The sequence below is a fragment of the Cimex lectularius genome, unplaced genomic scaffold, assembly GCF_000648675.2.
Source record: "Cimex lectularius strain Harlan isolate CLEC.00 unplaced genomic scaffold, Clec_2.1 scaffold155, whole genome shotgun sequence".
NCBI lineage: Eukaryota > Metazoa > Arthropoda > Insecta > Hemiptera > Cimicidae > Cimex > Cimex lectularius.
Genome location: NW_019392710.1, coordinates 801,273 through 813,815, shown reverse-complemented (window position 1 = coordinate 813,815; position 12,543 = coordinate 801,273). Strand labels below are relative to the sequence as shown.

The 12,543-nt window shown below is 34.1% G+C and overlaps 1 protein-coding gene across 2 annotated transcripts; it reads right to left on the bottom strand.

Moving 5' to 3' along the window:
* Positions 1-2,348: 2,348 nt before the first annotated feature.
* On the bottom strand, positions 2,349-10,683 carry LOC106668823 (Golgi pH regulator). 2 transcript variants are annotated; one of them, XM_014397953.2, is made up of 9 exons: positions 10,487-10,683; positions 10,265-10,428; positions 7,114-7,220; positions 6,824-7,049; positions 6,577-6,758; positions 4,465-4,646; positions 4,228-4,413; positions 2,674-2,739; positions 2,349-2,611 (listed from the first exon to the last, which is right to left on the bottom strand). In XM_014397953.2, exons 1-9 carry the CDS (start codon positions 10,526-10,528, stop codon positions 2,411-2,413), a joined length of 1,356 nt encoding a protein of 451 aa, XP_014253439.1. In that variant the 5' UTR covers positions 10,529-10,683; the 3' UTR covers positions 2,349-2,410. The 2 variants fall into 2 exon arrangements, with proteins under 2 accessions (XP_014253439.1, XP_014253440.1); XM_014397954.2 differs by lacking the exon at positions 10,265-10,428.
* Positions 10,684-12,543: the final 1,860 nt, after the last annotated feature.

Below are 12,543 nucleotides of genomic sequence, written 5' to 3'. Positions count from 1 at the left end.
ACTAGAAGTTATACATACTGTAAGTAATATTTGTAACATTTTTTTCTCTATTTTTTCCTTCTTTTTTTTTACTCTGCAAATTCTGACTTTTTCTTTTAATTATAAATTCTGCACAGTTTATATCATCTTATTACAAATTTGTTGTAATTTGTAAAATAAAAAATAAAATAATTTACCAATTGTTACACAATTCTTCCATCCTGAATGTAAAGGTGGCCATCCATGATCACTCCAAATGGAACTGCGCCAAGCCGTACAGCTCCATTTGGAGTGCCTGAAATTTGAGGGGGCATTCACGACCGCTCTCCAGCCAGTCGCTCCGAACGTCATCTAGTGAATTACCTTCTCAAAATGGATGATGATCTCTTGTGCTAGTGTTTGTTTATATGTAAAAAGCAAAAAACCAAAGAGGAAATGGTGTAAGAAGTGGCTCCTGAACAGAAGCCATAATAACCACATCAATTTGATGAAAGATTTTTCCCTTGAACCTGCTGATTGGAGGAACTATTTAAGGATGGATGAAAGGTCTTATTTATTCATTATATTTAGTGTTCTATTGACCAAATTACTTCTTTCAATTAATTAATCTTTTTTTGTAAGGTTTTGGTTGAAATGAAAAAGCTAGTGCCTCGAGTGGGATCTGAATCCATGGCCTTCGGATAAATACGCCGCTGCTCTACCACTTGAGCTATCGTGACTTCGATCCTCTCGGACACCAAAAAATGGCAAAAAGAGAGAAAATTCGAAAAGTTGTAGGTTGAGATGGAGAGTTGGTGTTCAAGTGGATCGAACTATCAAAGTCACAATAGCTCAAGTGGTTAGAGCAGTGGTGTATTTAGCCGAATGTCGTTTTGAAAAGGTCGACCAACTGGTTGTGAACCGAATTTCTTTTATTTCTATCGTGGTAATCATTGTCCACCACTTTCCATAAACATGGTAAATTTTCATTCAATTCAATCACCTCAACAATAAAATCTCGATTGGATGTCATTGCCAATAAAGAATAAACGTTTTTGACTTTTTGAGAATGTAGGACGGAGATGTTTGCTCAGTGTCAGAAAGATAGAGACTGCGCCAAAAAAACGCGGGTTTTCCCATTCTTGACCAATCCAGCGCTCCAATATTCCACCGTTCACGCCATGTTTTCCGATTCACGAATGTGCCATGCCGTCATCTCGCTGTAGATGTTTGAAGTGGTGCGATGGAGTTTGGACCGGACGAATATTCGGCACAGCTGGGCACGCCAGTTGTTTTGCTATTGACGCGGTTTTTGGAACGGCACCACTCTGTTTGGACTGCTAGGAGCGATCATGAATGGCCACCTTAATACAAATGTTCATTTAAAAGAACTAGCTGGATATCCTCAAAACCATAGAAATTTGTAAGGAATTATGTCGAGATAAATGAGGATGACGCAGAACACATTTTAGCAGACATCTGAACGCTGGTCTATTTTTACATCTATGCCATGACAAAAATTCTGAATTGAATAGTGATCGTAAAATTGCGACACTTCGAAAAATAGGTGCAATTGTTAAAGAGTGAAAATTTAATGCTTCACGAATAATTTTACAATTTATAGCAAAAAGCAAATGAAAAACAGAAACATCTATTGATGCATTTGAATAATTTAATGTTTGCTATGCAATCAACCAGCCTTCAATACGATGTTGATTAGGATTCCGGTTGTGGTCTTCAAACGTAATATAATACATTGACATACATGATCCCTTGAAGAAGTCAATAAAACTTGTCGAAAGCTTGAGAGTTGATATAACATTTATGTTTGAAGACCACAACCCGAAAACTAATTAACGTCGTAATAATTTAATGTTTGAAGGCCAAAATCCTTTTCAAATATCTTGACTGGTCCGGCTGGTTTTGGCAAAACATTCGTGATGAGGTGTCACTTTAACGGTGTAATATTGTACACAGCTGACTAAGGTGTGAAATTTTTTTTTTAACTCTGTGATAATGAAATATGAAAGTAGAATAATGACATTTTTATTATTATTTAATCAAATATTTGAAATTATGAATGGAAGCTGCTTTCAATTATTTTACATGGTCTCAGGGAAGATTTCATTCTAAAGTACCCTCAAAGTATTTAGTAACCTATATTTAATATTTATTAAAGGGAATAAAGGAATGCTTATTTATAGGTCTTCTTGAAGTTGGGAAAAAATTTCAATTGGAATTCAATCCACTTCAAGAAGGCCTACTAACAAGAAGAATTAAACTATCTACAAAACATTAAAAAAGACATAAAATAAAAAAATGGAATATTTTGATAACAATAGCAATAAATTATAATGTTTATACATTTATTTTATATAAGTACAAATTAGCTCACACTGTAAAAAGTTAATATTTACAAATATATATGAAAATTATTTATGTATAATTAGATTTAGGTTTTTTCAACTGGTGGTGGTTTGTGTGCAAGATATAGGAATGCTATTGATGAAAGAGCACTGACTAAAAATATTACATCAAACCATCTATGGTAAAAGTTAAACTGCAAGTCGCCCAGCACTTGGGTGATGATCATTCGGTATTCTGGAGGCATATTCATTCGCATCAACAGTACGGATGAGACAAAATGCATACCCTAACCAACAAGAAGAATTTTAGAATTATTCTGAAAACGCCTGATTCGAATTAATTTATTACCATAATTTGAGCGAGGATTAAAACGATAATATTGGAAGATTTACTGCTGGATATGGCATAAAAAAACTACAATAAAAATAAAATGTAAATAACATAATTCATCAATTAATCAGAAAACATCACTAAAAAATATTTATTTTGTATTACACAATCCTCATTTTCTGCATATTTTCCTTTTACAATGCCAAAATAATTAGTTAAAAGCTAATATGAATAATTAAATCAGGTCAAATGGAATTGCACTGCACATTAATTGCCAGCCCACCCTGTACACAATGGTGATGGCTTGTAATGGTCGATCATTAGCCATTGGGTAGAGTTTTCTGGTTGTTATGTCCCTCCATAACAAGAATATGTACATAGGAAATTAGTATTTCCTACAAATCATTGTACTTTTTTTTTTTTTTTTTTTTTTGTACTACAATAATAATAATAAATAGGTGGCGTCAGTGGCCGAAATGGTTTAGGCGTTGACACAGCGCTCATCACTGTAAGCTAAAGGTACAGGGTTCGAATCCAGCGGCTCTGCATTCGAATCCGGAATTCTTCCAAACGGGCTTTTTTTCAAAAACACCGGCACCCTGAGGGTTTATATGACCTCTGCTGTTGTGAACCCTCATTAAAAAATAAAAAAAAAATATAAAAAAAAATAAATAAATGCACGTAAACTGATAAAAGGAAAAAATGGTGGGCTATTTCCTAATAACCAAATAATTAGAAAGGAAAATTCTTGAATTTTTTTTTTTATCATAACATTGAGAATTTTCCTTTTGGGGTTATGGTTAAGCAGTATTTTGGTCGTTTCCAACATTTTGGTCTGCCTATCCTCACTTTTTGTTCTGTTGACACATTTTGATTTTTCATAATTTTCAGTAACAGAACCATCACTTTAGATGGTGTGTGGCCTTGACCAAAAAAAAACAGAAAAAAAAACAAGGATAAATGGACCAAAATGACCAAACTATAAATAAAATAAACCCAAAACCAATGATATAACTTTAAGGCTCAGAATGTTAAGATTATAAATAAATCCATATATGTATTTAGTAGTCATAATTGACTGTATTAATTATTTTAATAAATTATACTTTTAATGTAAGGTCTTGGTTGAGATAAAAAAGCAAATGTCACAAATGGGATTCGATTTCGAACCCATGACCTTTGGCTCAATACACTGCTGCTCTAACCTTTTATATTGTTTTTTATTTTATAATGTTATTAAATCTTTACAAATTATTAAGAAGAATATTGGGGAAGTATCCTGGTACAAATTAATAAATCAAGATAGCTCAAGTAGTTAGGGCAGCGGCGTATCGAGCCGAAGGCCATGGGTTCAAATCCTGTTTGTGACACTTGCTTTTTCATCTCACCCAAGATCTTAGATTAAAAGTGTAATTAATTATTATAAATAAATATCAATAAGTAAATAAAAACAAATTAAACAATTTTAAGCTTGTAAATACTTTTTTTTAGAAAGATGTGCAGTTGTAAACTTAAAAATTTACGAACAATTAATTTTCAATTAATATCAGTTTATATAATCTTTAAACTTACTTTAGTCAATGTGAGTAAAAGGCCTCTTATAGATGTTATGACGATACATCCAACAAGAAAAAAAGAAATATGCTGCGACCAAAATGCAACATCTATGTTCATTCCTAGCCAATGGACTACTATCTCCATACCCTTGGTAACAGGATCCTTCTTGCCAACTCGATCAAAAATAATATTCACTGTGGACTAACTTAAAAATAAGCATCAAGTAATGAATTTAGTTGCATTATATCTTACAATAATTATTTTCCAGACACAATATAATGAAAAGAAATAGCCAAGACAGTTAAAATATTTTCCCTGCCATGTTTTGGCCCATTCCATTCTGGTTAGCATATCCTTCAAATCATGAGCTTCAAGAAAAAGCTGTCTGCTAAGCTCTTCCAACCCAGCTGTTTCTTGTTTCAATTGCCAAATATCTTTTATAAAATAGGAAAAACGTTTGTACTTATGTTACCACTCTTTCTAATAAAACTTGGAAAAGCAACAACGATTTCATAAAAGAAAATGAAAATAACGTGTTAATGGCTGATGAATTGTAGAAAAATCTCTAGGGTAAAAGCTAAGGGAAAAGACCTAGATAGGGAAACTATCTTTACCACCCAAGAAAGAAAACAACTACACTATCTTTCCAAAATAGTTGGCTCATAATTTCTGACTTAAGAGACAGTAGGTGCATAACATAACAATAAGAAGAGCGCACTCAATATTATTACACTGAATTGGAAAACTATAAACGTAAGACTGCCTGACACAGAAATTGCACTGAGAGGCAAAAAAATTGGCCACCCTCAATGGCAAAATACTTGCAATTGTTATAATTTTTATTTTTTTGCTATTTACTGTATATTTTTAAATAAAAATAGAAGACAAATAAACTAACGAATAAAACTCTAGGAAATAAAAAAATTAAACTGAGTAAAATTTTTTACCAAAAATGTTACTATATTACCAAAGGAGAAAATACTTTACAATTAATTAAGGTTTTTAATTGAGATGAAAAAAGTAAATGGCACGAGATGGGGAGTTGATGTCCGAGTGGATCGACGTCACGATAGCTCAGGTGGTAGAGCAGCGGCGTATCTAGCTGAAGGTCGTGGGTTCGAATCCCTCTCGTGCCATTAACTTTTTTTCATCTCAACTAAAAACCTTAATTAATTGTAAAGAATTAATTGGTCAAGCGGACCACGAAATTAGTGAATTTAAAGGAGAAAATATTCAATTCAGTAAGGAGTCTTTCCTTCTCTCGGGTTGATCAGTGCTTGCATTCGACGTGGCATCAATTTTATAAGGTTTTGAATGTAGAGTTCTGGAAAATTTTTGTTCGAAAATTCCTCCAACAACACCATTTTTACTTCCTGCAAATTTTCTCTCATCTTTGAGCAACTTTCTATCCTCTTTAACAACTCCCGAAGGCGTTCGATATACCACTCTAAACATTGAATTGAAGCCTGCTCCAAATAGTGGCCAATGATCCTAGCTGTGTGGGGTTTGCATTGTTATGCGTAAAAATAAAACCGGCGCCAATTAGTGGCATTTAAAGAACAAAGTGAAAATGTTCCGGGGATATATCGCTCACCTGTTCTTCCCCCAAACTCTCTCTTGGCCATCAGAAGACCTCAAACAAAACCTTGACTCATCTGAAATCAGACCACTTGACATGATTTCTTGCAAAACTTAACTGAGCTGTTCTGTGTTCAGCTCCTAAAAGTCTTCACCTTACAGTGCTCAAACTGACATTAAAATTTCTAACTAGCTGAAGTCATTTCTTGATATCAACAGTGGTAGAATGTCGATTATGGAGTAGATTTGAAACAATAAAACGATCATCTTTCTAAGATGTGACACGATGGAAAACCCTTCAAACAGTTCTGAGAATGTTAAGCACCCTAGCCACATATGCTTGACTTCTTCCATCTTCCAACAATGAGGAGATTCTAGCTGAATCTATATCACTTAAAATCATCACTCAAACAAATCTGAATCTTAAAAATGGTACAAATTAAAAAAATCAAACCACCGGAACATTAGAAAGAAGCTTTACAGAAAAACCAACAAAGATGAGATTGACTTTTCAAAGATTTGTTTATAAACTCCAATTGTAGAAAAATGTGGGAGATTTTATCTTATGTTTTATTTACCTCTAATCCTTTAAAATGGACCAAATATTGTTGTAAGATAATAATGAAGGATTGTCTAAGAGATAATTGAAAATACTAAGTGGCACTTTTTTTTTGCCTCACTGTATATTCGTCGGACAAGGATAATAATAATAATATCCTTTCAACAAAATTTAATTTCTTGGCAAGAATTTTTTTTTTCATTAAGTATTGTAAAATAAAAGGATACTTTCTGAGTCTGTAATTTTCCCAGTTCTAAGCATACCCCATAGACCTTGGGGCGACCCAATAGAAAAGCCAGCCTTACTTCCTCTTTTAGATAAAGCGATCCTCTTCTTCTTTGCCAGAATCATGTCCATTGTGAACATTAACTTTTTCTCCACGACGACCACATCGGCAGTTGATACCTCTCTGAAATTACATAACACTCCTAAATTTATTATGAATCATAATAGCTTCTATGACTATCAAATTACCTGATGAAGTAAGCCATGGAAGAATAAGGATAATTAACAGCACCAAAACCTGAGAGCAAGGCCATCACTGTTACTCCGATAACACCGACCCTGCTTATCGCTTGCTCTATCGACAAGATGCCCTGCTTGGGGCTCAGAAGAGGGAAAGGGTCTCCGATCTTCCAGAAGAGGTAAATAAATATACACCATATTGCAGCGGTTAGAGGTTTTATCATTTGTTTTGTTACTATTTGAAAATCGACACATAATTAACAGGTTACAAAATAAAAAAACAAAAACAAAAAACATACCATATCTTATGTTTATAACAATATAGTATCCTATGTAATAAGGAATTGCCACAATTAACATGAAAAAAATTAAATAAAGGCCAACAATCCAGTGCAGGTAACGTGACCTGGAAGAATTATAGATATTGTATAACTTGTTATTGAAATCCACTCCATCATAACCATTTTTATCATCCCACACCAGTGATGGCAGCCTGTGGCTAGCCATTCTTATTCGTCCTCTCACCCAAGTATCTTTTAACCGCCAAACTTAAAGCTTGCTGTTTTTAATCAAACCACATGAGTCACTCATCTTGTATATATACATTTGCATTTCATATTTCTTCAATATATTCATAACAATAATTATCATAAAAGCGTTTTTAGGAACATGGAAATTTTTAAGACTACTAAGTTGCCATAACTCAATAAGGCTGACTTTCCATTGTCCACACTGTTATTCCACTTGTCCATAGTTTTTGTGTATAACTTTGACATGAACTGTATTGATTGCTAGTTGTGATATCTTGAAATTCTATGCTTGGCATGCTGAAGATAGCTATAGCCCGAAACGTCAATCTCTAAATAAATTAAACTACCATGGAATACCTTGGTTTTTAAACTTTAATATTCTATCTCCCATAGGCTCTATATGTACTGTGATGGCAAAAGCCCCATCGGCCCTCTCATTTACACGAACACACAACTATTTTTCAAACAAGCACTCCTGTTTCCCTTAAAAATCAGAACAACAGTTATTCAGATATCGATTAACGGTCACTAATCTCTACACAAATCAGAACAGCCTACTTTCATTGCCCAAGGACTGTCTTTACGTGTCGTGCCTACTCATACCCTGTAAGGGGCCTCGCATTCCTCAAACAAGCGTGATACACCAAGCAACCTTTTTTTTCGGGTACGGCCTATCCTCAAACAGGTGAACATGATTCCTTCTTTGCATTTAAGGCCACTGGAGGCAATTGCTCAGTCATGCATTGACATGCAAGAACTTCTTGGATGATCTTCCACAGTTGTGCTACCAATGTTCTTTTATTGCTACAGTATCACCAGGACTCAACATGGTTAAGTTTAGAGGGTGAGACATCTAAGCTTTCATTGCCTCATCTGTGTTCGTCTACCACTATTTCTCTGAGGCGCTCCAACTCTCTATAGTATATCTCTAACAAGAGCAATGAGAGGAACCACCAAGTCTGATAGCTGAAAGGGAATCGGTATAGGCTAGATAGGCAGAGCCTCTTTCATGTCGAATTCCCCCAAGCATGTTTGTCAGATCACATACAGCTCCACCATATACATGCTGCAATGCCACAGAAGTAGAGGACAAGCCCGCTATACATTGAGCAGTACACATTCTTGCTGGTTCTAGACCCATATATAAAGATGCCATCCTGGATGTGTATGGCCAAGAGGCCCCAGGACTGTCCCCAGTATCCAACTGCCCTCCCTAAGCTTTTTCTGAAGCAACTACAGTCAACTCTTGTTAATTTGAAAATTATAATTCGAATTTCTTGATATGAACTTTTCAGCAGGTCACTTTGCTAAATCGAAAAAATTCTGGGTATTTTGATACAATCGTAATACGAAACATTTTGCCACTTTGTAACTTGAACTTTTTTTTTTTAATTTTCCTTAAAATGCTATTTACTTCCTTACAGCATAAAGTTTGTTCAAATTTTCTCTAGTTTGTCGGTCAGTGTTTCGTAATGTCAATGTATGTCATGTCTCAGCACTAGTTACTTTGGAAAATCATTTAGACAAAGAACATCAGGTCACATTGAAACAAAACTCCCTTCTTCAATTTTTTAAATAATGCACAAACACTATTTAATTCGTCAGTTGATATATTTAGACTTTTTCATTATTTTTACCATGTTTTATGTACGTACAGTTTAAAACAACATCAATTCTTAATCATTTGTTTTCTTCTTTCCTCTTAATAATTTGAACATCTCGATAATCCAAATTATTTTGTGTCCCCTTGGTTTCAAATTATCAAGAGTTGATTATACGAATGGTTGCAACTGAGTTCAAAGTCTACACCTGATTAAGCTTGTTTTTCAGGATCATGCCTATTAAGGGTGGCCCGGCATGGCCAAGAAACCTGCTGCATAGTTGAGAGTAAGTCACTTCCCCTGGGATTTGGGCGGTAGCAGTTCCTGCCTGGTACAGCTCAAAGCCCCTAGTAATAAGAGCTTCCTGAACCTCAAAAATGTGTTTTCTGAAACGTTGAATAGGTGTTCCTGAACGTTCAACTGTAGAACAGTCTTGAGCAGATCAACGCTTCGAAACCTTTCAGTAGGGTCTCCCTGTCCACCCCATACCTGAAGTGATGAATACACTTTACCAGTCAAGTTTTTTTTCCCTATAATGAACCTCGACAGCTTTGACTGTGCAACTGCCACTTTAACTTTTCATCGGACGTAAGACCAAGGAACCGCACCCACTCCACGTACTGCACTTGGTAGAGTTGAGGTGGGTTATGAGCTCTCCCCATCTGCAAAAGTGGACGCACGCAGGGATTGACAAGGAGAAGGTAAAACATCCCTCAGCACTTGCAATCAAAACTTTTATTGCAAACCTCTGCCAAATCCTTACCAGTAAGGTAACAATAGAAGTTGTCAATATAAAACAATTTCAGTCAGCAATCTTGTTCACCACCACCAGAAACAGTATGGCACTCATCACTGATTCCTGGAGGTGTTATACTATTATATATATTACAACGATTGACATAATTTAATCATAGTAACTTTGTTGACTTTTCTACATTATAATCACAGAACTAAAGTAGAAATAATGTTTTTTTTATGCAAAACCTCTTAATGTCATCTTGTCAAATATTAGGTAAGTTACCAGTATAAATAAAATTTCATTTGAAAAATTGGATTATCATTCATGACGGGAACTTAATAAAACCGTATTAATTAGTTAGATAAGTTAGTTAGGTACATACATGAAATTTTTGGTAAGAAAATGTTACAATTAATATGGTTCCATTTTGATTACGTTCTAAGGTAATCATGATAAGATAGAAATGATAATTATTAATTTTTTTCAATTATTCTTACTTATTTTGATTTTAATTGATTTTAAAATCTAAAATTTAAAAAAGTCAATAACAACTACAGTACCAAAGCAAATCATAATTTACCTAGGGTCTAAAATGCCTACTATCTCGAAGATAATGAGTTCAAACATAGTGCAAGAAAGAGAGAAAGTGATAGCGAAAATGAGCTGGACTGTTCTATGATGAATCTCGTAATCCTTAAAGAGCATCTTGACAAAGAAAACCCAACCTCCAGAAAAGAAGAAGATCTGCAGCAAGGGGAAAAAACAATGAATTTGTTAAGATAAACTGACATTAAATACTAACCTGTGACACGAGAATGATTAATGAATCTTCGATATAACCCATATTAAATTATTAGGAATAATTTGGAAGAAAAAAAACCAACACAAGACATGCATTTAAGTATAATCGACCGACACTACATTTTGACATATGTGCATGCATGCACATCGGGCTTACGAGACTATTAACCTTTACACGATTGAAGCCTCCCGTCCTAATTCATGTATTCAAATAAATGACCTATTTTTGTTTATGTGGTTGAATCGTTGTAATGATGAATGTGCAGTCTTTTTTTGCTCATATTTATCATTTAATTTAAAAACGGTTGTTGAACGTTTTTTCATTTGTGAAAAATTGGTTAGCCATTGACTGACTATTAATTCTTGAAATGACATTTACTAAAATAGTAAAATTTCTTAGAGACTGGCACTCAACGCGACACACAAAATGACACATCTACACAGAAAACAAATACTTTGAGCCTTGAAGATTTTTTTTTTGTGTTTCCACATTAGCCATTTTTTATCTCAACTAAAAACCTTAATTAATTGAAAATATTAATTGGTCAAGCGGACCACGAAAACTAGTGAATTTAATAAGTTAAAATGAAGTACACTTCACTAAAGCTCTCCATGGCCATTTCATTTGTCGCCGAGAATTAAATTACACGAAATTTGAAAAATTGCAAAAAGGAGGGAAAACTAAAAAAAAAGGTGGGGTTGAGATAGGAAGTTGGTGTCCGAGTGGATCGAACTTCGAAGTCACGATAGCTCAAGCCTCAAGTGGTTGAATAGTGGCGTATCTAGCCGAAGATCGTGGGTTCGAATCCCGCTCGTGCCATTGACTTTTTTATCTCAACTAAAAACCTTAATTAATTGAAAGATATCAATTGGTCAAGCGGACCACGAAAACTAGCGAAGTTAATTAGCCATAGGATTACATTCAGTACGTTCCCTCATTAGTATTGAGAGTAAGCAGTAGTCATATAGCATTTTTCAGTAAAATGAAACTTTTTTTCAATCAAATGGAACCTTATTCCAAGCAAATGAAACCTTTTTTCAAGCAAATGAAACCTAAAATCTAACGATAATAATTATGTAAAGGAATAAATAAATGACATTATAGTACTAACAATAATTTTTAAGATGATGGAGTGGGGTGGAGTTCAATCCTTTTTAAAAAGATGGTTCCTACTCACAGTAAGTTGTTTCACTACAATCCGGATTTCGTGCCCTTTAGCTCATCATCAGGTTGAAGGGTTTCTACAAACACGTCTCTCGACATGAATTGCAAAAGTGAACCCGCTGATACCCCCGCCAACGCGAAAATGCCCTTCAAACTGATGATGAGCTAAAGGGCTCGAAATCCGGATCGTTGCGAAACAACTTACTGTGAGTAGGAACCATCTTATTAAAAAGGATTGAACTCCACACCCACTCCATCATTCATAATTTCTATTACAGAAAGTTGTTGCTCGCTCAAAAACACTTTTCTATCCTACTTAATTAAACTTCGACGGGGTGGATGTAGAAAAGTTTGATGAATACGGATCTTCATAAGAAAGGTTCTTGTACCTAAGCCTTACGATTCAATTATTGTAATATTAATATTCAATCATCATAAAAATTATTGTTAGTACTATAATGTCATTTATTTATTCCTCTACATAATTATTATCATTAGGTTTTAGGTTTCATTTGCTTGAAAAATGGTTTCATTTGATTGAAAAAAGGTTTCTTTTGATTGAAAAAAGGTTTCATTTGATTGAAAAAAAAGTTTCATTTGGTTGAAAAAAGGTTTCATTTGATTGAAAAAAAGTTTCATTTGACTGAAAAAAGGTTTCATTTGATTGAAAAAAGTTTCATTTGGTTGAAAAAAGGTTTCATTTGATTGAAAAAAGGTTTCATTTGATTGAAAAAAAGTTTCTTTTGATTGAAAAAAGGTTTCATTTGGTTGAAAAAGTTTCATTTGGTTGAAAAAAAGTTTCATTTGACTGAAAAATGCTATAAATATATTAATGAATACATTTAAACAGATCAAAATTTTCTTTTTTGTAAAAGTGGCATAAAATAAGCTCT